We start from the raw sequence: 23,191 nt of genomic DNA, 5'->3' as shown, positions 1-23,191 counted from the left end.
TCTGTCAACATTTGTTGTCTAGTGAGCCCTGTGACGCCACGAATTTTAAAAACAAAATACAAAAAAAAAAAAAAAATCATGAATTTCTCTCAATTAATCACCTTAGATGATGTATATTGGTTAAATTCTTATCAGATATTAATGGCAGCACTTGGGTTCCACAGAGCCCAGTTCTACCAGTGGTGGTTCCTCACCTCCCAGTCACCAACCAGGAACGGTGCACCATTTAGGCCCTAGTTTGAAATCCTTTCCCATGAGGAGAGCCAAAAGTTCGTGCATTAAACCAAACAGACTCTGAGTGTTTTCACTTGACTTCCTAAAGTAAGAAATGCTGCATTATTCAGTGATATTTTAATATGTTATAGTTGCTGGGTGCTGTAATTAAACTGAGAGTCAGAGGTCACACTCTTTACTGTGATGTGGTTGGATTTGTTTGGGGGCTTGAGTGTTAAAGTGAGTGTCTGAGTAATGATTGGCCTCTTCTCTTTAATAGGAGGTGAATAATACTGACTATCATAGATTTACCCTCATCTAGATTTATACTGGTGCAAAAGATTCACACAGAATTATAATCTGATTCTAAAACCCTATAATATGCAATTCCATCAGTTTTGATTTTATCTGACTGTATTTTGAGGAGAAACTTTAACTGAATTGTTGGGGTATATTTAATTATGTTATGGCAATATTTCTGATTGGCTGCCAAGAGTTCATTAAAATCACAGAGATACATCAAAGTGTAACTGTTCAGATTACCATTAAATGCCATTCTAAACCTACCTAGCCATGAGTTAAACTGACACCATTCAAACTGTTAAAAATGAATGACAATTTGAGCACAGCTTTGCTTTTTGTATGCAGTAAGAGGTCATGGAATAAATACAATATTGTACTCTAAGGTGTGCTATTATATGAAAATGATGAATGAGGCAAAGGCTGTTAAATTTATATATTAGGACACATTGTTACTATCTTAGTGGTCTCTGCTTAGACATTGGTCATGTTATTGTGTCATGTCAGGAAATTGATGAACTGGTAAATGTATTTACCCTATATGATTTGTCACAAGTGATTTCTATTCAACTTATTATGAAAGCTCTAAACATATTTGGCAATACCAGTGAGGATTTTTGCCAAAGTGATGTAGAATCAGAATGCCATTCCTATGTGACCATACAGGCTTCACAGGAACTAGTTTTGTATTTAGACCAGTGAAATAAAGGTAATTCTGCTCATATCTGAACAATATGTGAAGTATGTAGCAGATACTGAAGCACTGTTTGACACTGCAGTACTACTTCCACCCCTTTTTCTTCTTTCTTTCCAGAGTGCTTAAGAGATAACATGCAAAATGAAGGAGACCACACAAGAGTTTAAGGTAATATTTTCTGGAATGCTTTTGCTTGATTTTTTCCCCCTTACCAATGCTGACTTTATGTATTTTTTGTCTTTTTTTGGTCAATCGTCTTTCTTTAACTCAAAATGTTTCTTTTTTTACTCCAAGATCCAATTAAAATTGTTTTTTTTTCTTTTTTCTTCTTCTTTTCTTGTATTACAAGCGTCCCATTCCTCCATCTTTATTGGCAAAAGCAAACATGCTCGTAAATTAGAAATCCATTTTTTACAAACAAAATACATGAAGAAAATACATCCACATCCTGCAAATATAAACAGTAACAAATCCAAAACTATTATCCAATAAACATTTTACATTTTTTTACACTATTGTGTGATAGTAGCATACAGAAGATAGTACAAAAAGTGGGAGAGACCTTCTCTGAATCTTCACTTACACAAGCAAGAAACCTGCCAGTGTAGGTTTGTCCTTTAAAACTGCCAGTGACCTCATATGAAAAAAAAACAAAAACAAAAAAAACAACAAAAAACAAAAAACAAAAAAAACCCACATGAACAAATCATATCGAAGTACTAAATGCAAAGGGAAAAGCTTCAGCTTTCCATCGCACACCTGAACCTCATTTTGACTGACACTGTGATGGTGGAGACCAAAACATGAACTCAAAGCTTTTACTGGGACAATAAAGTCAATGGCAGGAGGTTTCTGAGTCACTAGACAACTGTGAGATATGCAATTCAAACAAGAGTTAAGAAGAGAGCTATCGACTGTGTTCACATGCAGGCAGAAATCTGCATGGAATTTCTGCCTGCATGATTGTGTACAGTTAATATCTCTCCTTTGTTGTGGTGCTTCAATGTAACTGGATATGATCAGTTTAATTGAGTTATGACAAGCAAACATCAAACCACACTTCATTAAGCTGCATGTAAACATAGTTATTTGTTTAAGGGAAGCAACAAAAGTAATAACTTTAACTGTCAAAAATGTGTTATCTTGCACTGAACACATTTCCATTTGAATTTTAATTAATTTTCTTCCTCCCACCCTGAGGATTCTAAGATACAATATAGGTAAAGGCAAAATACTAAATAAAATTTTTTGTCATGAAAAGTGCACATTGTGGTTGCACTTGTAGAGTGGGTTTAGAGCTTTGTCTGACATTCAGATGCAGGCAAAGCTGCACTAATGCACAAATAATATTGTGAGGTGCATGATCCCCCCACCGCCTCTTCCCGTGCCTTGCAACAAAGTGTTTTCCACAGATCAGAGCAGCTCTGAATGTTTCTTTAAAAGAAATGTGCTACTTAGATGACAAATTTAGTGAAATAATGACGTGGACTGGTCACAAATGCAAAATTCTTGTGAATAAGCAGAGAAGCTATGCACTCTTGCTTGACATTTTCTACCTGACACAACCTTGTCATTCCTTTAAAAATGACAGAAAAAACAAAACTCAAAAAACAAAACAAAAAAAGTACAACAGTAATTTCTCTTTCAAGCATTTACAAAATTTACAAAAGTAAATCACAAATCTTGTAAAAATTCAGCCATCTGCTGATTGTGTAAGGCAAAGAAATTATATATATATATATTTATATATTAAAATCAACTGTTCAGTATTACATTCAGACACCTGTCTATGGATCTCATGTTTTTGACATTTGTGAGCTGATCCTTGCCCTGTCAGGCCCTTTGGGTGACCAGGTGACAGAGTAAAACAAGTGAAAAATGTTACACACTCTTAGAAAATGTAGAACACCCGTGTAGGTGTTTGTATTTACACAGAGTGGCACTGGACATTAAGTGAGCAACAAAATACACGCGGGGAAAATTTGATTATTTTACTACAAGACTGTATCTGACGTGCATGGACATGGCAATTTGTAAACATTGTTTGAGTTTTTTTCTATTGCACTGGTATCTTTCTGTACCTGCACTGGCTCTAATATAGTGATGGTACAGTATCAGCACCTCTGAGTGCTGGGAGGGGGGTGGTGGCTCTGTTTGTTTAGGAATACAACATGCACAAACTAGCATGTATTCATGCCAGTGCACAGAGCCACTGTCTATAAATATTTGGAACCTTTAACATTTTGGGCTTACCCCTACCAAAACAAACTGTGAGAAAAGTGAAATGGAAAACCATACCATACTGTGCCAATATAGGTACGGCACAGTGCATTTATGCAGTGGAAAAATAAATAAATATCTCTCTGGTAGCAACAGAGAACGTTCTATTGGTGATGGAATGGCTGTCCCTGAACGCAGGACAAGATTTCTCAAAAACTGGTGAGAAAAGAGCTTAAATACAGTATGTATAAAAATACCTATTCACAGTAGACACAAATGTTGTGCATTACTGATATTTATCATCTGGTAAGCACACTGAAACTTACATAGGTTTTTCTATCTATAAGAACAACTTAGCATTTATCTTTCTCAGCAAAAGTGAGATGTTTTAAATAATTGTTTAGTCGAGGGATACAAAAAATTGTTGACCCTCTAACCCTCGTTTGATGTACAATAAAGATGTTTTTACTTTGATTAGAGTCTAAAATTAGTTTGAAAATACTGGAAAGGAAAAAAATGTGAGTTCCGTTGTGTTGATTTTCGTCTGCACGTGAGGAAAAATAACTACTGATTTTGCTGGAGAGCAGCGGTAATGACGAATAGCAATGCCTTCACCGTCTCCACGATCGGCTCTCGTACTCATCGTCTTCATCGTCGTCCTCCTCCTCTTCCTCCTCTTCTTCCTCACCAGGCAAATACGAGCTAGCTTCCTTCTGTTTGAATGATAAAAACATATTGGGGTGACTATTTGCTTTCTAGATCAAAGGGATTTGGGTCAGATAGAAGCAATAGACATTAAGATCATTGTGTCAGTGCCACTTCACATGTGAGAAAGATTAAACTGCATACAGCTGTGCAGTTCTCTTACTTTGTAGCAGCCTGGCAAACCAGTACTACTCTCTCACCACAGCCATGTATGTCTGTTGCAATGTGAGGTCTTGAAGTTGTTTGGATTATTTACATAGATTTAATTTGCATGTAAAATTCCTACCATCTGTTTCTAGCATTCTGTCACCCTTGTGTAAATGGCAGTAAACAAACACCTACCAACATAGGATTTGTTGCAGTGGTGCTGTACTCAGTTGCACTAGACTGTGCAGGTATGTCTTAGAAAGTGGGAACTTTTGCAGTTATTGTGAATTTTCCAGCATAAAATGTAAGTAAGGATTGCCAGCATCATGGGCTACTGGGAGCTTCTGAAAGATAGTTAATAACTGAATAAATGACATTCCTCACAAAAGGAGGACTATACTGTCAGAAAAAGGATTGGATTGAAATTCGAAGGGCTTCAAGTGTCTCTGAGTTGATCAGCAGTCAGAGGGACTCTTCAAATCAAAGAATTTCTAACCTTGGATTAAGACATTTCCAGAATGATTATCATAAGAATTCTAAAAATGAAGAAAATGCATATTTTAGTGTTAGTATCAGCCCCGAGGACATAAACTTACTCGCACAAAAGAAAGACTGTGACCTCAAATAACACAACTCAAAACATGGAAATATAGTATGAGGATTTCACCTGACAGTAATGCAGTTTTACTCAAAGGGGCTAAGAAGCTCTTAGTACTGAGAGGTTGGCCCTGATTTTCCATTGGGAATGGCAGTGAAACATTTACAAGCACTGGAAAGAAATGTACAAGTAAAATCTGTGAATATAACTAAAACTTCCAAAAGTTCTCCTACTTAGAATTTCAAGTTGCACTGTAAATGGACTTTTTTTCATGGTTTCTACGTGGCTATATGTTACAAAACATAAAGCTTTGTTTCAAAATAAATGCTCAGTTTAGTGTGTGGATAGGTCATACCTTATTGTCCTCATCTTTAGCCTCTTCCTCCTCTGGCTCTGTTGTAACGGAGGGCGTCTTGGGCTTGTACCAGGAAATCTGCAGCACCCGACCTTTGAACTTAGCTCCCTGATTAGCTGCCTAGAAAATAAAACAGGAGTTGTACTTAAAGCTTTCACTGATGTTGAACCAGTAAAACCCTTTTTTTTTAATTTTACCATTAGGGATTAAAGGGAGGGAAAATAGAAGAAAGAGAGTAAGAAAAAGGCAGAGACAGACTGGTCTGATTTGGAGTCATGTTACTTACATTCTCTGCTTCGCTTCGTGTTTTAAAGGTCATGACAACACTGTTTGCGTCTTGGTCACGAAGATCCTCAATCTCCCCAAATTTCTTCAATTTAAAAAAAAAAAAAAAGAATAAAAGATCGGTGTGAATTTGAGTGTTATTGTTCAGTAATAATCTCAAATCTCTATCAGAGTAATTCCTGACACTTTAAATAATACAAGGAGAGAGCTACGCAGTCCTTACCACAAAGTGTGGCATTAGTTCTTCCTTCTCCTCCTGAGTGACGCCCAAAATAGCCAGGGCTCTGGGTCTGTGGTCGACCACCATACGGTTCACGGCCCCGCCGCGAGCCATCATCTCCCGGCTTCGACCCCTACCGCGGCCCACGTGCATCGAACCAGGCTCTGGCGCCATCTTCCCTCGACCCCGACCTCGACCCACTGGAGGCCGGATCAGACCCAACCGTGTCGCCTGAAGGAGAACACACCATCAGGTTTAATGTTACAAAGTGGCTGACTTGGCTTCTGTTTGTTTCAGTACACATGACAACAATATGTGGGCACCACCTGGCTGTGTTTAAAAAATAATTACCAACAGATGTGGAAAATGTAACCAGCTGTTCTGTTGTTACAAACATGACCAAAAACTACAGTATGTTTATTTATTGTCCGTCTAAAAAAATCAAGCATAAAAAAATAGTCAAATCTTAACTTATATAATATACAAGTTCACAGCATAGGAAAAATATTGCTACCATTCCCTACATGCTTGACTCTGATCTCCTCCTCAGTCACTCTTTGCCCTTTACCATTAGTTGTCACTCCTCCATTTTTAAAGTGACATCTCCTCACTTTCTTACCACTCCACAGCCTCACAACCACTCTCTTGCATTTGTCCCTCCCTCACTTCTCCCTCTAATTGTCATCCTGTGATTTTCTTACAAGGACCAGTGGCTCAAACTTTAATGAGACAGGGGCTCCATCAGTGTAGGACCTGTGTCTGATTTGGCTTCGTTAGCGGCTGCTCCTCTGGGCTTGCTTAAGTGGCTGCAGTTTAATGTGCAGAACGAGGGTTGGGTTTGGATGGATTGGAGGGGATATGCATTTTTAACAACTAGCTAATTTAAGACCCTCGGGGGCAGAGGGGGTAAAAAAAAAAAAAACATGCTAGGCAGGGTGTTGCGAACAAAAGCTCTGCTCTTGTTAGGCTTGATCTTGTGACACAGGCAACCTCATCTGTGTTTGCGTGTTCTGCTAACAGCCTTGAATTAAGCTTAGAGCTGGCCAAATTTTTATTTTTGTGGGGAAAAAAAAATCATTCTGATCATTCTGATGAGCAGTCTCATCAAGCAGACTCACAGATTTATGTACTTTTTCTGTTGTGAGTCAAATAAGAAACAATTCTCGAAGTCAGTTATTACAGAGAGGATATGATGATTAATATCCATACAGTTCCCAGATGTGGTCAAACTATTTTAAATGCCCCATTCTTTGCACAGAACATATTGAATGTCAAAGAGATATCTGGGGATTTCCCTGCATTATAATAAATTGAGTGTATTTAATGAGATAGAAAGCATAACTTTTAAAGATGATTCTGATTTGTATCTGCTCTTATAGTTTTAATGCTACAACTCACTCATAAGTAAATTGTGTGTAAATCATTATAGCTGCAATGAGTTTAGACAACTATAGTTTGAGTTATGTGTATATAATGCATATAAGTATATGGAGGCCCATGCATTTGCTTCCGCCTACACTTGTAAAAAAATTATTTGGACGTGCGTGTTATTCTTCTCTATTTCTTCAAATATACAATCAGGCAGTGTTGAGTGATATACGTACATCTTATCTCCTGACTTCCTCTAAAGACATTTCCTGGTATCAAAACATCAGCTTCATCACTCATGTAAATGCTGATGATGCATGTCTGTGGTAGTTCTAGCTAACTTTTCAGATCTTTAGTCTGTGGTTGTGTACCATTTGCTTATGTGTTTGCGTGTATGTATTACCTCCACTTGTAGCTGCCCCAGTTTTCTCTTGAGGTCTGTTGTGTCCTCACCAGAGCTCATTTTCTTGTGAAAGTCCAGCTCTGCATCCAGCAGTTCCTTCTGGGCCTGGTCACATGTCATGGAAAATGAGACACTGTTCCATTAACTAAATACACGAGCACTATGTTTGACTGTTCGTTTAAAGGAGAGGATAAACTCTGTCATGTTCCCAGCCAAAAGGGGCCCCAAACTTACATCAGTCTTGGTCTTGGACTGGCTGTGGTTGGGTTTGGTGCCGGAGACCTGGGAGGCGGGATTCATTTCATTCTGCAGCTGGGCGATCTTGTCAGTCAGCTCCTTCAGGGTCTTCATGATGTTGGCTCTCTCCTCGGGTTTCATCCCTCGGTTCTTCTCTAGGCGGTTTATCAAGGCCTGGAAGAGGAAGAACAAGCAGTGAGACAGAGGAAGGTGTAAAGGACAGGAAAAGGAAAGTGGAAGGAGAGTTGAGTAAAGATGAGAGAAAAGCAAGGCATGGGTAGAGCACAGGAAATAAAGCTGCAGAGATAAATGAATGGGAAGGGATGTTGAGGCTGGTCTTACCTTCTGACACTCAATCTGTGTCTTTAACATCTCTTGCTTCTTCTTTCTCATGTCCTGCTGGAGTTTTAATGCCTCCTAAAGGAAACAAAAAACAATAACTGAATAACATTCTGAGAAGTGGAAAATACACTGCTATTGGTGGACATTTTTCTCTCTCAGTGGTAGCCTGTTGTTCTCACTTGTGGCCCCTGAGAAAAACAAATGGCTAATCCTAGCTGTGCTATTCTCGTAGCAGTCAAAATATGTATTAAAAAATTAAGCAACATGCCTGTTTCTTCTTGAGGACTTCCTGTGCTTCTAGTGCTTTTCCTGTTTTCCCAAGGCTCTTTGAGGACGACTTGAGGGCTGTGGAAGTGTAGGGGCCCTTCTGGGTGTTTGTCAGTGCAGGCGCCACCTAAGTGCCAGATAGAGAGAAAGAGAGTAACACAGCGACACATTTAGGTCATCAGAATGTGATTACAGACAGACAGACACAAACAGGAATACATTGTTAAACACCAACAGCTCGTAACTCAATGTCACATCGCAGGATACAACATGACATTGCAAGCAAATTATTATTTACTTTTCTGTATTACTGTCTACCTCTACATAAGTTTCTCCAGATCTTTCTTGCAGATCCTGTGGAGGCTGAGACTGGATGGGCTGAGTGCGACTGAACTGAAATCTTCATGTCTCTCTAAAGAGTCACATTGGTGTTGTAACGACCCTGACCTGATGTGGGTATATCATTAATATTTTGCCTACTACTACTATGACAAAGTTACATCGGAGGATATGCTACTTACCATCTATTCTATCTCAACAACAACTGGGTGGACTGAAATGCAATTTTGTACAGACATTCATGGCCCTCAGAGGATTAATCCTAACCATGTTGGTGAACCCAGACTTTCCTTCTAGTTAAGATTTTGGGGTTTTAGTAGCCTATGTCTTCACAACTACTGAAGTGATTGCCTGACATTTGGTACAGATATTCATGTTCCCCTGAGGATGAACAGTTATAACTTTGGTCATTTTATTATTATACTCCTGGCTAAGCCTTGTGGACCCCTTCCTGTTTAGATGTTGCCTAGCAAAAGGACAGAAACTATCAATTTCAGGAACTATATTTTATGATGTTTGAAACAAAATTAATTATATGTGTAAATTAACAACTGATATCTTTAGTTTTAGTACGTAAGGCATTTTGTTAGCAGGTGGCCATGGTTCAAGTAGGATAATAGCCATTATTACCATGTTTATTTGTTTGTTGTTGAGTTATTTAACATCAGTATTGGCTTTGTCATTGTGAGCATGCTGAGATTAGCGTTCAAAGTACCACTGCGTGTAACTACATCCTTACAGAACCCTGTAATTCGTTCAACTTAATCAACTTTTCATTGACACATGCCCGACACTTAACGTACATTGACAGTGTCTGTGTTTGGGTTCAGGCTGTCCGGCTTGGGTGTAACTGTGGTCCCAGCCGCAGCTGCCAGGCGATGCTTTGGTACAGTCTTGTTCAGCACATAGGCGGCTGCATTGTGCTGCTTTATTCCCTGCAGATAAAAGGGAGAAAAAAATATTTGATGAAGCACTTCAGAAATGTGCTACAACTAAGAAATCAGCATAAAATGGCAGAGGACTTCTATTCATTTTAGCTTTTTATACTAACCTTATGCACGTTGCTGTGCTGTGGCCCCTGGCTGGGTGCTGATCCAGCTGCTTGGCTCCCTGAACTCTGCTCCTGCTGTTGAAGCCCTGTGGCATTGGTGCCAGGCTCGCGGTGCCAGTATACACGAATGAAGCGGTTGTTGAGGACCGCCTCAGTGCTGGATATGGCCCGTCTGGCCTCTTCATTCTTTGTGTACTGAATCAAAGCTGCCTCTGGGTCTCCACCAAACACAACCTGGATTGAGTGTAGAGCATGCAGGTTAGGTGGTGTATATGATGAAACAATTTTCTCCTACAGAGCTGAACTTCATGGACTTGTTGCTAGAAAATAGCCGCATTAGCCCATCCAGTGGAGCTACCCAGTGTATTCTACTATTCACATTTTATGATGTTGGAAGAGAATTAACTTGTATTGTAACTCTGTATTGGTCTTCACTCAGTATAGCCGTGTTATTCAGTTTTAATGTTGTTGTCACAGCTCTAATACTTCTACCATAACAAATCTTGCCAATATTTGTTTAGACTTGTTAATGCCCTTTGCAGGTTTACTTAGTGCAGTGGAGCCAATTATGCATTTTACCTGTATATTGACGATGGTTCCAAACTTGCTGAAGTGCTCATTGAGCTTGGTGATATTGTTGAGCTCGCGGGGAATCTTGCGCACCTCCAGCTTGGTGTTTACATAGTGATTCCTCTTAGGAAAACTGCTCTTGTGTTGGTTGTTAAAGTTTGGCCTGAAACAGAAAGAAAAAGAGTTTGTATGTAAGAGTATGTCTGCCAAGGCATTTTACCAGGAAAAAGAAGACAAGCTAATTAACATTTTGGGTAAGATCACTAACATTGATAGTCAGTGAAATAGAACCCACATTGATGACCTGGACGTTCGAGCCTTCACGCTGAATTCCTACAAGCCATATAACAACATGAAAAAGAGGACCATGTGTCAACCTGCTTGACACTCAAGATGGATTACTGGTAGAGCCTCCCAGTCATGGGAATATTTGTGCACACCTGCTACCCACAACTGAGACAAAAGATCTGGTGCTGACCTATGAGTCACATTGGCTTGAAACAGGGCTCTCTTGGCAGTAATAGGAAATGGGACGAGGCACCAATTTGTTTGATCAAATTTCAAGTGGCCAGCTAGTTTCTTCAAATTTCTTCACAAAACAAAAACCTGTTCAGTGAAGGTATTAAGTGTCTACGATCACCTTGAGGTCTGCAGACCATCAAGGCTGATCAGTAACTGCTCCTGTATGTAAACAAATGGTTTTAGCACGTTTTTTTACCATGAAAATATTTGTTAAGATACTTCCAGCTTCCTGTTATTGCAGTAGTTTATCACCATGGCAAATGAGAACACTCCGGCATGTCAGCACAACAATTTCCTCAACAATTTTTGTGATTGGCTCCTTGGACATAATGCTGATGGAGCACATATTGTATTCAGTCCTAGTTTAACAAGGTTTTTTTTCCCGTGTTAAATTTTTATTTCTTATTTTTGCAGGGAAACTCTTCAAATGTGTGTGCCACTGAATCCTTACTTCTCCATCCAGGGTTTTTTAGCCACTGGTCCCTCAGCTGTACTATGTCCCATGGTTCTCTTCCTGCTGTCCTGCTCTGTGTTGAAACGGGACATGTTACTTCCAGGAGTGCTGGCTGCAGTGGCTGGCTCTGTCTGAATCACTATGTTTGCAGCTGGAAGGTACACACACAGGCACAAAGACAGAGATAAAAACATATTGTTATAAGCTTTAGTATTAGGAGCAAAACTATTTTTTAATTACACAAACATTCGTTTAAAAAAATGTGAGTACTAAGACGGGAAATGCTTGCTACCTCTGGAGCCTTGTCCTTCGTTGGAGGTGAGGCCAATGAGGTTGGAGCGCTGAGTCTGCACCCGGGGAATGAACTGACGGTACGGGTTACGACCTGCTGCAGTCAGGCCTGGGGATTCTGGGTTGTAGCCCTCTGGATCATAGTTATCTAATATGTTAAAATGAAAACACACACGCACAAGCTGTTAGTTGAAATATGAAAGAAACAGTCATAAAAATGTGAAAAAACGAACCTACCTAATCAATAACTTATCTTGCACACAACAATCTAGTAGAATATCCTGTGAATTTTTATGTTAAATACAGCTCTAAGTAGTAATTAAAATAAATATTTAATACTGACCAAAAATATATAAAAATGCACATATGAAGAAAATAAATTACAACTATACTAGCTGAAATATCATTATAAGATGATAAACAAGATGAAACACCATAAGATAATAACTTTTTACTAAACCACTGTGTTCTGTAACACAAAGGCAATGCTTCACAAAATGGGGCCTTTCATCACAGTTGTAATTTTGACTTTTAGTTAAGTTAAGGTCAAAAACCTAAATCTGTTATTAAATCAAAACAGACCCACTTTTCTGCTTTTCTGTGTAACTAGAATTATTTATGAGCAGAATTAAGGGAAAAGCACAATTGGACACCACAGACTTGGTAATTGCTCAGAGCTACTTTGTCTCTTAGGCAAATAAACAGTGCTACCCTCTGGTCAACAGCTGTTACTGCTGCCTATAGAAATACATGAACATTACACAGTAAATACACTGCAACGTCACACACAAACCAACTTAAAATGACAAAGAACACAAACACAGGGTACTTTAGAGTCAAAAAAGCAACTCAACACTCACTGGCTTGCTCATTAAAGTTCAATTGTATATAGTCTTATCAATTGTAATTAGAAACTGAACACAAAGCAAAACTCAAATTGCAGGAAATAAAATGAGCACAGTTATCAGTAAGGAAAACTCAAACGAAAAGCAACAGCAACATCGCCTCCAAACACAAACAGTCCCAATCTGAATAGGAAAAGCATTGCTGCTTACATTCAGACTGGACATATTGGGGACGAAGAGACACAGATGAAGACGAAGGAGGAGGAGGTGGAGGAGGAGGAGGAAGAGTAGGCGGCAGCCCCACGCCAGGCGGTCCAATAGGAGGAGAAGAAGTGATTGCAGATTGGTGGTTGGGGGTTTCAATCCCACTGGTTGCTATCAGTGGGGGACCTGAGGGAGACACAAGCCCAAGCTAATGTCTCAGGTATAATGCAGGTATGACAGTGAGTCTTCAAGTTTTAACTATTTAAACTTTTTTCATGCCACACTGGATGTCATGTGATATGGAAAGTGGCAGGAAGTGGGAACACTTGATTTGATTTAACCTTACGATAGACATATATTTTAATTTTAATTTATTGCAAATCAGAAAAAAAACTTTGCCAGTATCAAAACAAGGGGAAGAATAAGCTACAAAGAGACTACAGTGTTTTATCACCATCTAGTTTGTTTTTTTTAAATGATATATTAGAGTGAAATATTGCATTTTTCATTAACTTCTATTCATGCAGCAAGCAATATAACAAGGATAACTTCAAGGGTCCAGCATTTAGTAGTATTATTAATATGAAGGAAGACTAGTTAGTGCATAAATTATGAATTGTGACTGAAGCTGTCACTGTTTTTTTACACAACAATGTAACAGGTTTAAAATGTACAGAAGAGAACTAAAGAAAATATCCACAACCCCTTTTCCTTCATTGTGTGTATATGGAACGTCCAAACTCATATATCTCAGACATAAACCAGCCTAAAAACATAAAAAGCTCACACTGTCCATTACTGAAGAATATATTGCTTTCCTAAAGCAAATCTGAATAACCAAAATTATGTAACTATCAACTCTTCAATAAGTAGACTCAAGTATTAAGGTATAGCAGAGTAGCTGCAGTTAATAAAGAGGTTCCAGAAACAGAGCTGCTGTCTCGTAGGAAGCTATTTTATACATAAAGGAGTCAAATGAAAAAAAGGGTTGTAAAAAAGAACCAAGATACTGAAATTATGTCATTAAACCATTTACTCCATCCCTGTACAATTTGTTTTTTGTCTTATCCCATGGAATCAGCTATAGACAGTTATGAATACACACAAAACTGAGGACTAGAGAGATTTCTAATTTGTCAAATCTGTCTACAACATATAATCATATTGACTAATTTTATTGGTGGTAAAAACAAAAAAAAAGGACAGTCAATTAGAGATGACCAGAAGTGATAGGAAATGTACTTTTCCAAATCTAACATAAAATGTATGTATTGAGAATTTTTTTAATGAAGGAAATGTGTATCATGGGGTAAACAAGTGGAGGAGAACAACAAACGGCCACTAACTGTAGCAGTTTGTGGAAGTCACAACTTACTTTCACAACCGTGCTAGCCTTTGGAATTATTATTACTTTGGAATGATTCAAAATGCAGAACATATGCAATCTCTAGAGTTACCACTCATGCAACAATGTGGCAGTACCACTTACCTGTCATAGGGAAGACGCCCGGTGGTGGTGGCTGGCCGTAGGGTGGCATTGAAGGCATTCTGAGGGTAGGGGGTGGCTCAGTGATCGGAGGCATGGGCAGGCCAGTGGGGGGCATAACAGGTGGGGGAGGGAATGGAATCATACTCGGTAGATTGACATCATCCACAATGAGAGGGTCGTTGCCGTGGTCAAATGGACAAAGGTCACCACGGACACAAAATCCTTTTTCTGTAGAGAAAAACAAACATCAACACTTTACTTTTTCCTATACAAGTAGTTATTTTAGAAATTTGAGATGCTCATCTGATCTTCTAGGTACTCTTTCCCCAGATACTTTTGACTACCTCATCCTAACATTATTCGTAAATCTAAGAGATGTGGGTGTCTGGGAGTCAAATTTCAGAACAAATTCAGACAAAAATGTGATATGAAAAATATATATATGAAAATAAGAACAAACAAAAGAGCAATGTGGGGAAATAAACAAGATAAACAATTGTCCAAGTTCAAAGCAGGTACGATGTATTTACCCTACAGTCTCATTAAGACACTGGGTCCCTAGTGGATGTGTTTAAGCACTGTGACAGATAGCAGTGTGCTTCAGGGACAGTGGGTAAGTTTAAACCCTCTTGTGTCTCTGTGGAGAGTGGGGTGCAAGGTTACTTGCTTTCCTGCTTTTCACTGGGGACAAGAGGGAGTGCTTAACAGTGGTCATTAGTGATGAGACTAAACAAGGCAATCAATAACCCTCATGGGAAGATAGAGGCAGAGGTAGCCAGAGCAAAGCATACAATGTCCATGTCATATACTAGGAAAAAAAGAAGAAAAAGCTGCTTCTTTTACTGTGATCCCAGCTTTCAATTCAGAGATTATATATTTCTAATGCAACAGCTGCAATGTGCAAATTGCTAATGGGGCTTAAGATGGAGGAGGAAATGTTAACAAGGACAGAATAAATGATACGAGTGTCAAAGTTAAAGAAGAAAAAGTGAGTCACTCTATTCCTACCATCGTAATCCCTGCAACGCTGTTTGAGTGACGTGTTCTTGCTGTTGAACGGCTTCCCAACACCATCTTGCCTCTGGGCACCGTAGTAGCTGGACCAGCTGTCTGTGGTGCTATCGGGCAGGTGGGCCAGTGTTGCTATGGGGACGCCGCCAGCTCCTGAGACTCCGGCAGACGACGAGGAAGAGGAGGAAAAAGGGTGTGGAGGTGTGGGAAGGGGCAGGAGAGGCGGTGGGTGCTGCTGCTGCTGGGAGCCAGATGTGGTTGAGGAATTGTAGCTATCGGTGTCCTTTCTTTCCACCTCAAACTTTGATTTAAAGTCTGTTAAAGACAAAGAGAAATAAAAACAAGTATTTTAACAAAACACAAATAAATATTACAGGACAGTAGCAGATGGTAGCAGAAATTTAAACTCTGTAAGTTTTAAACTTTTTTTAAGCAACTACTTCTCTCTCTTCTCATTCCAAAACCGTAGAGATGTAGATTAACCTTGCAGGTAATAAGTCCAGTTCCAGCCCATGTTGAATCCCCACTGATATGACTGCAAAGCTGTCCACATCACTCCTTATTGATAACAACTCCCAGCAACACTGACCAACAATCCAACACGGCTAAATCCAGATCTCCATTCAGTCCCTTCTTAACAATCTTAAGCACCTCACACCCATGAGGTCTCTAGTAGCACCTCTGCATCACTAATGTGCAGTTCAACTGTGCTGACAGGAGCTCCAGCTCCTGGGCCTGGTCCCCTGTGCTGCTGTTGTTATTGGTTGTGGGGGCGTGGATGCGGAGGGGGTGGGGGATTTTCTCACCTCTGCCTCCTCTGTGCTCTCTGTCTCTGCTCTTTCCTCGGCTGCCGCTCCTGCTCCGGCTACGGCTGCGGCTGTAGCTCCTCCCGCGGGGGCTGCCCCTGCGCCGCTCATGCCGCTCCCGCTCGCGATGGGAGTCGCTGCCGCTTTTCCCATGCCGATCGAAGTCACGGCGCTTGCGCTCATCTCGTCTCCTGTCATCGCGGCTCCTGTGCAGTTGATGAGTTAGGAGGAATACATTTGAATTACTATCTTTGTGGCTGATTTAAATGCAAAAGTCAGACAGACTTATCTAGAAAGGTTCTGGCAAGATTGAGTCTTAAACCAGCTAAGACAAAATGTGGGTCTAAGTGACTATCAAATAAGACATGAATGATTTCCCATGTTTAATAAGAATATTTTAATCATATTTTAGTAAAAAGCCTCCCCTCTTTCTGAACTGCTCCAATGCAGTGTGTTAATTAGCTACTGCTGCTGCTGCTGCTTGCTGTTAACAAAACTTAAGCATTTCTCTCCATCTATTTTACATTAAAGACATTGTATTTCTAAAGGCATAATCCCTTTCTTTCCTCGAAAGGCTGTTAAAATCTACAGGAAGTGATAAGTTTCATTACTGCAGCCTTTACACAGAGAAGTCAAGATTATTTGTGTCATGAAGGGAAACTAAAAGCAAGGGGTGTGCACTAACTGACTTAATGCTACAAATCACACATGAAAGCACATGGCACACTTCAACACATTTGTTATGGACTAAATGTTTTTCAGATGAGGGACAGGCTCCCGGACACCAGGGTTTTCATCAAGCTAAAAGCAGGGCTCATGGGATTTGAAACTAACCATGCAAATATAGCCACACGTTACTATCTCTACACAACTAAACCATGCAAAATTATGGGTTTTCGTCGGTAGCAAGGAAGGAAGGGAGGCGATTTGCACTGGAAATTTCAACATTAGGCAGGACAATAAGTGTTGAACATCTCACATGTTAGAATAATATCTACATATGCCCTATGCTTGGTCATTAAGCAGAGCTGTAACATATCCCTGAAGCCGCAGCCATACCTAGACTCGTTGAAGTCAGGGCGGTTTCTCAAAGGACTTCTCCTCCACCTGTTTTCTCTCTCCTCCTCTGTTTCAGCCTTGAGGGGGGAGAAAAAAACAGTTACAACTTAAAGTCTCCTCTATTTTATGTTTTTGATAGGATACTAAGATTTGATCAAAAAACATTTTCTTCTCAGTCTGGAGAGAATACTGATTATAAAAGTTAGGATACCTGATTAAGAGCTGTATCTAATAACACCCATTGAGATATTCATCAAATCCTTTGATCCAAACAGAATGCCCACTTTAGTGTTATGCTCAACCCACTTTTCTACAAAACCACTTGAAAGATGCTTTAATATTTGACCACAGGCAAGCTATTTATTTTCACAGTCCAAGCACAGCCATTTCTCAGCAACTTTTCTTACCTCCACAACATCAGACTTGACTGCAGGTGGTTTGACCTCCTCTTTAGGAGCCTCCTTGACAGCAGGATTTCCCAGGTAGTTCTTGGTTGTCAGACATTCAAAAAGTTTATCGACAAACCCTGTCGTCTCTGCAATGACAATGTGACTCATTGTGAATAGATATAATCTTCACTAGAATTGTGTGCAGGTTTGCCCATTCCCCCTCAAAGAGCAAACTGGCCCTCAGGCATGAAATGTACTGACATTCCTCGTGATTCACACTACATTACATGTTTCTCTGCTCCTGGCTGTACTAAATATATCCAAAATCTAAGAAACACAACATGAATAACAAACACACACAAGGCAAGGGGACAAAATGGGGAAAAGCTCCTTGATAAAAAACTATTACATAATAAAAAACGACATAAGGAGCAAATGCAATTCACAAAAAAATTGAAAGCACCATTTATTTGACTGCAATCTTTAAGTATATTATTCCAAAGATGGGGGTTATGATAGTTAAGATCTGACAGCCTTTAGATTTGACAACTTCCTTTGCTCTGTGCTACTCTGCAGGAATGGTTAAACTAGTGTCACAAAATATTAACTTCTCTCAGCAGCTGTTTTGGAACAATAATTTAGGTGTTGCTGCAAGGGTACAGACCCAAATCATAGTTTTGAAACCCATAATTCTCAGCATGAGATGAAGTAATCACTAAGTCATGGGTATTCATTGGAACCCCAATTAAACCACCATAAACAAATTACTGCCCTTCTACACAATTAAAAGTAAAGTAAAATTACGAAAACTAAATAAGTGCAACCATACAAGGAAAGACAGTAAAACTCAACTTAAGCAAAACAAGTTGATGCTTCATGTGATACAGGCTAATGACAGTACTATCAAATCCTATAACACACCCTCTAGTGGCCACACTAGGGACCCACAAGTAGTAGATGGTGATGGTGCATGTCTGATTGCATCTCTGAATGTATAACTTAAGTTTATAATCTGAAAGGAAGTTGAGGAGTGAGCGCTATTTAGCTCATTGAGGATATCTAAACTGATTCAATTCAAGCAACAGCATTTAGTGTTTTGAGATAAAGGCTGACACTTGTCACTTCAGTTTGTGTCAGTTACCTAAAGAAGAAAGGCAATATTCTTTACGTTTCTGAATAAACATTCTTCCATACAAATGTGAAACGAAAAGGAAAAAAAAAAAAAAAAATCAATCTTTGTTTACGATCAACATGTTCTGTCTGAAGCTCCTTTTCTAACCTAATCCTCGTCAATTTAGCCACTACTGGGAAATAATAATTTCACTGTAGGACTTCCATAATGCCACTGCCTGTTGTTACAAAAGGATCTGTGACATAACTGCTAAGCCTCTATTGTCTGTGGGATGCATGAGGAGAGTAAGATGATTGCCATTCTCTTGTTTGCTGAAGTCTAGACCAAAACTGCATATTGCATTCAGTCACATAGGCAGAAATGCTTTGTGTGGGGTTCATACCTTTTTGTAGGAAGACATCAAGCTGATCAGCACAAAGTGCTTTCAGCTCCTTCTCCGGTTTGTCCTTCTTCACAAGAGCAACCACATAGTTGGCTAATGCAGAGGGATCAGCATCACATCTGCAGGTTAAAATATGTCTTGTCAATATAAACAATATAAACCCAGTATTTTAATTTAACAACACAATGCAAAAAAAAGAAATACATTATTTGCCAAACAATCTAAAGACTGAAAAGGGGATAGACAAGGAGGCGAGAACATTTTTAATTCAATGTTATAATTAAACCAGTTGCAACATAAAATAAATTTCACACTTAATATCTTAATCATTTTCAGTCCCAAGTGAGACCCTTAACAATACTTGTAGGAAAGAACATTACTGCCTAAACATAAAAGTAGCTTCTGCACTTTAAACCAAAAGGGAGAAAGAGTTCCAACCATATGCCATCCTTAACAAAACCTTTGCTAACAGATCATGGTAGAAGTCCTCTCAGCCAGAAGTGGTGGCTATTATTACTGATATTAGAAACACACAAAACTCCAGGAAAGCACTCTTGACAACTCCAAACCAATACATAACTACCTAATTACTAGCTCCTAAATTGGACAAACCTCTGTTTAGTCTCAATACTGCCTTCTCTCCAATTTGATCTTTGACAACTAGTTAAGTTGTAAAATATCAGACAAAAGCATTAACCAGGCAAACCCTACTTGATCACGAATTAGCAACTGAAAGAAAAAAAACATGCATTGCAAATAGGGCTTCCCTGAAGGCTTTGTCACAACTGGCAGATTAATGAACCTGCAACTAAGCTAATTATAATAACAACGCTATATTAAAAAGTCAGTGAAATCTCTTTTTTAAACTTAACACAGCCTCCTCATCAAAATTCAACCAACAGCTAGACACCATATGAAGCAAAAAGTAACAGAAAGTGTAGAAACCTAAGAGCATGTCATAATATGTAAGACAGCGGGTTACTGTTACTGCAACACCTGGTTATTAAGTGCCTGTGTGTGACACCACCATCTACTCCTCTATACACTAATTCTTCTTATGCGACTTTGTTAAATATCTAAATCCATCCGTGTGTTTATGTGCGTTCTTTGGCAACAAATGCGTCCTCCTGTAGTGAGATTATTTGATGATTTTACATTTGAAAGAGAGGGAGAAAGAGGGAAAACGTAACTATGGTAACTCCAAGAGCATACGGACTTTACTTCTTGAGACACTGCTCTTAACACATTAACTACAGCTAAGTAACGCAAGGCTAGACATATTCCAATAGATTTCAACAGCCGGCTATTTAAATCACAAGAAGCAGCATGTTAAGTAAGGTTATCTGTTGCAGTTGGCTGGCTTGCTACAGAGCTGTGATGAAGTTACATTATCGTGAGCCAACTACGTGCCCAACTAACCCAAAATAACAGTGCAACCAACATACACAAACACGCTGCACTGTCTACACATTTCATTTCTTTAATTTACGAAAAGCCCCGGTGTCTCTCTTTGCTTTGAAAAGGCCAGCTAGCGGCAATGGTGGCTCGCTAACTCGTGCAAGAATTTGCCATCAGTTTCTAGCAAGCCCCCATTGATGCCAGGCTAACCCCACTGGCTAGCCTGCTAACGTAGCTACGTAGCATGCGAGCTAAATGTCATTTCAATTCAACACTCACATTGGCTCCAAGAGTTTTGCTAGCCACGACTTCAAGGCTTCCACATTCTCTATGATCATCGTGAGAAAGACTATAATACTGTCTATAAAATGAAAGTGCGTTTTGATAACCCTACTCTCATCGTCTATAAATTTATAAGCTTTAAGGCCTTCTGTCTCTCTTCACTGGCAGGTCGGACAAAGTGTTTTACGGCATGGCAACACAAGGCAAATTGTCGTAACGCCGGCCTGACGACGGACGTTATAATCATACCGTGTGCTTATTCAACCCCGATATATTAAAATTCATTGCAGCGGGCCCATAGCTGTACATCGAAATATATTAGGCTAACCAAAGCATTATTATACAAATCAAGTTCTTATTTGCTTAAAAGTTGAACGATACGACGCCTGTAAAGGTCTACGGACTACACTTCCCAGTAACCCATGCGCGAACTTGATAGGAGGTGTCATCAGCCAGGCACCGGTGGCGTGGGTTTCCCGTTTCAAGCTGGACACCGTTTTCTGCGTGAGAGTAAAGAGTAGAGTAAATAGCTCACAACTTAGGTCAAAATGACGGTAGGTCCAATGCTCTAATTATTTACAGTTTAGAGTTGTTACTGTGGGTTTAGAGGCACTAGAGACGTTATATCATTATTTAAGTAACTGTAGCTATTAGCTAAGTTAGCTAACAAGCTAGTTGCCGAACCAACTGCAGAGATAGACTTGTAAGAAATCTGACTCAGCTGGACCAGAGATAAGAATTGTTGTGTTGTTGAACACGTGTTTGACATTATTTTCTGCTCTAATCTATTGTGTTCTATTCTCTGGTGTTAACAGTTACCCTAAAATGTGTGTGTTTTTTTTATTTTTGGCATGAAATTTATATTGAGTCCACTAACACAGTGCTGGCTTTTCTCTGGTGAACCCTCATCTTGCTCGTTAATGTATTCCAGGAGCGGAAAGGAACAGCAAAGTTGGACTTTTTGAGGAAGATTGAGCTAGAAATCCAGGAGAAATGGGAGAAGGAGAGGGCATTTGAACATGATGCGCCCACAACAATTGGGGAAAGCACAAAGTGAGTAGTTTCCTACAGCTGCTGTCATGAGAAAGGGCCTTATGTTGGTTCTATCCCACTGGAATTTTACTTTTTCTCACACACTTGAACTAGGAATAGTCCTGTATGCACTTGTAAGACGATTTGTAAAGGAAGGATATGAGATTGTTGTACTCAGGAATGTCAGAACATTTTCTGCAGGTGTACTTCCTCTAACTGATCTCTCCCTGATGCAACTACAAGTGTAACAAATTCTTAATATGTATTATTGTTGGTACGTAATGTAGCTTTTATGTTGATGGTGTTGAAAAACAAGCTATGCAAGTTAAGTTGTGTGGTGAAAACTGAGTCTTTAACACAGGTTGCCCTGTGTAATTTCCCCTTCCACAACACTCTGCTTGGAAAAAAGATGTCAGATATTAAATCCTTTTGTTCTCAAATGTATATTTTGATTAATCTTTTTTTTGTTTGTTTCCAGCAAAAACAAGTACTTTGTCACCTTCCCTTACCCTTACATGAATGGCCGATTGCACCTTGGCCATACCTTCAGCTTGTCAAAGTGTGAGGTAAATTTGCACACAAAAGCAGACACAGATGAACACTGAGAAATTAACTTCTGCAACTATGACAGATACTTGAGATACAGGTATTCAACTTATTATCACTTGTTTATTTGTTGTTGCTGTTAAACATTTTTTTGCAGTTTGCTGTGGGTTATCAGTCTCTGAAGGGGAAGAAATGCCTCTTCCCATTCGGGCTGCATTGCACAGGAATGCCAATCAAAGTGAGTGGGCCTTAAAGCTTTGCCTTGTCACAAAAATCAGCGTAGATTCCTTTTGAGAACACATGATCTAACATAATCTTCCCACTTTGCATTCAGCAAATGCAGGTTTTCATCAACTACATTCTTTTCTGAACGCCCCTGCGCAATTAACCTGGTATTCATATGTCTATACTGTATCCACCAGGCCTGTGCAGACAAACTCAAGAGAGAGATGGAGCTGTATGGAAACCCTCCACAGTTTCCAGATGAGGAAGAAGAGGAGAAGGAGAAGGAGAAGCCAAAGACATCTGATGAAATCATCATCAAGGACAAAGCGAAGGGCAAGAAGGTTAGGATCTTAGGGACCAGACTGGTGGCATTTTTCACACAGGGATATACACCAAAATACACAGATAGTTAACCAACATGTTTATCCATGTCTGTTTTTTTTTTAAATTAAAGTAAGTAAAAGAAAAAAATAGAGAGTAAACAATCGCTTCTCTCCTTTCTCTCCCTCTCCGTACCTCCTAATTTGTGTTTAAAGAGAGGCATGATTTTTTTCAATTTTAGATTGTAAGAGAGACCGATGTACTGTAAACTGTGATGAGCAGTGTCTTCTTGCAGAAGATCAACTTTTGCCTATGTGGGAATAAGAAATCCCCCCTAAACTCAGTGTAGATGATATGTTCCTTAAAAAAATCTGAGTGTTTTTATGTGGAAGTCAAAAGAAATAAGACATATTAGCAACTTATGAAACTCTCGTACCAAACCTGTTGGATAAAGATGAGGGGCTCATTCATGAGCATTCATTTAAA

The 23,191-nt window shown here is 39.4% G+C and overlaps 2 protein-coding genes across 3 annotated transcripts in view; one reads left to right on the top strand and one right to left on the bottom strand.

Moving 5' to 3' along the window:
• Positions 1 to 1,372: 1,372 nt before the first annotated feature.
• On the bottom strand, positions 1,373 to 20,774 carry rbm27 (RNA binding motif protein 27). 2 transcript variants are annotated; one of them, XM_018692328.2, is made up of 21 exons: positions 20,579 to 20,773; positions 18,902 to 19,020; positions 17,406 to 17,533; positions 16,999 to 17,075; positions 15,940 to 16,145; positions 15,131 to 15,448; positions 14,123 to 14,350; positions 12,640 to 12,819; positions 11,586 to 11,732; positions 11,291 to 11,444; positions 10,327 to 10,480; positions 9,748 to 9,981; positions 9,500 to 9,631; positions 8,359 to 8,484; positions 8,091 to 8,165; positions 7,746 to 7,922; positions 7,512 to 7,616; positions 5,744 to 5,971; positions 5,522 to 5,605; positions 5,236 to 5,355; positions 1,373 to 4,143 (listed from the first exon to the last, which is right to left on the bottom strand). In XM_018692328.2, exons 1-21 carry the CDS (start codon positions 20,635 to 20,637, stop codon positions 4,042 to 4,044), a joined length of 3,153 nt encoding a protein of 1,050 aa, XP_018547844.1. In that variant the 5' UTR covers positions 20,638 to 20,773; the 3' UTR covers positions 1,373 to 4,041. The 2 variants fall into 2 exon arrangements, with proteins under 2 accessions (XP_018547844.1, XP_018547845.1); XM_018692329.2 differs by lacking the exon at positions 12,640 to 12,819 and having other exon boundaries at positions 20,579 to 20,774.
• A 215-nt stretch (positions 20,775 to 20,989) lies between these two features.
• The window catches only part of lars1 (leucyl-tRNA synthetase 1), a 22,407-nt gene continuing 20,205 nt past the window's right edge, over positions 20,990 to 23,191 (top strand). The window contains exons 1-5 of the mRNA XM_018691642.2: positions 20,990 to 21,135; positions 21,513 to 21,634; positions 22,092 to 22,179; positions 22,317 to 22,397; positions 22,582 to 22,725. Coding sequence (XP_018547158.1) covers positions 21,130 to 21,135; positions 21,513 to 21,634; positions 22,092 to 22,179; positions 22,317 to 22,397; positions 22,582 to 22,725 — 441 coding nt within the window. The 5' untranslated portion in view covers positions 20,990 to 21,129. The remainder of the gene's footprint in view (positions 21,136 to 21,512; positions 21,635 to 22,091; positions 22,180 to 22,316; positions 22,398 to 22,581; positions 22,726 to 23,191) is intronic.

This window comes from Lates calcarifer, linkage group LG20 (genome assembly GCF_001640805.2).
Source record: "Lates calcarifer isolate ASB-BC8 linkage group LG20, TLL_Latcal_v3, whole genome shotgun sequence".
In the NCBI taxonomy this organism is placed as follows: Eukaryota; Metazoa; Chordata; class Actinopteri; family Centropomidae; genus Lates; species Lates calcarifer.
This window is presented reverse-complemented; position numbering and strand designations above follow the sequence as displayed.

Coding starts and splice junctions, on each gene's coding strand:
- rbm27 (XM_018692328.2), bottom strand. CDS start 20,637: ATGATCATAGAGAATGTGGAAGCCTTGAAGTCGTGGCTAGCAAAACTC. Junction 16,146..16,998: donor CCTGACTTCAACGAGTCTAG/GTATGGCTGCGG, acceptor TCAACTGCACAG/GAGCCGCGATGACAGGAGAC. Junction 8,485..9,499: donor CAAACACAGACACTGTCAAT/GTACGTTAAGTG, acceptor TCTGGCACTTAG/GTGGCGCCTGCACTGACAAA.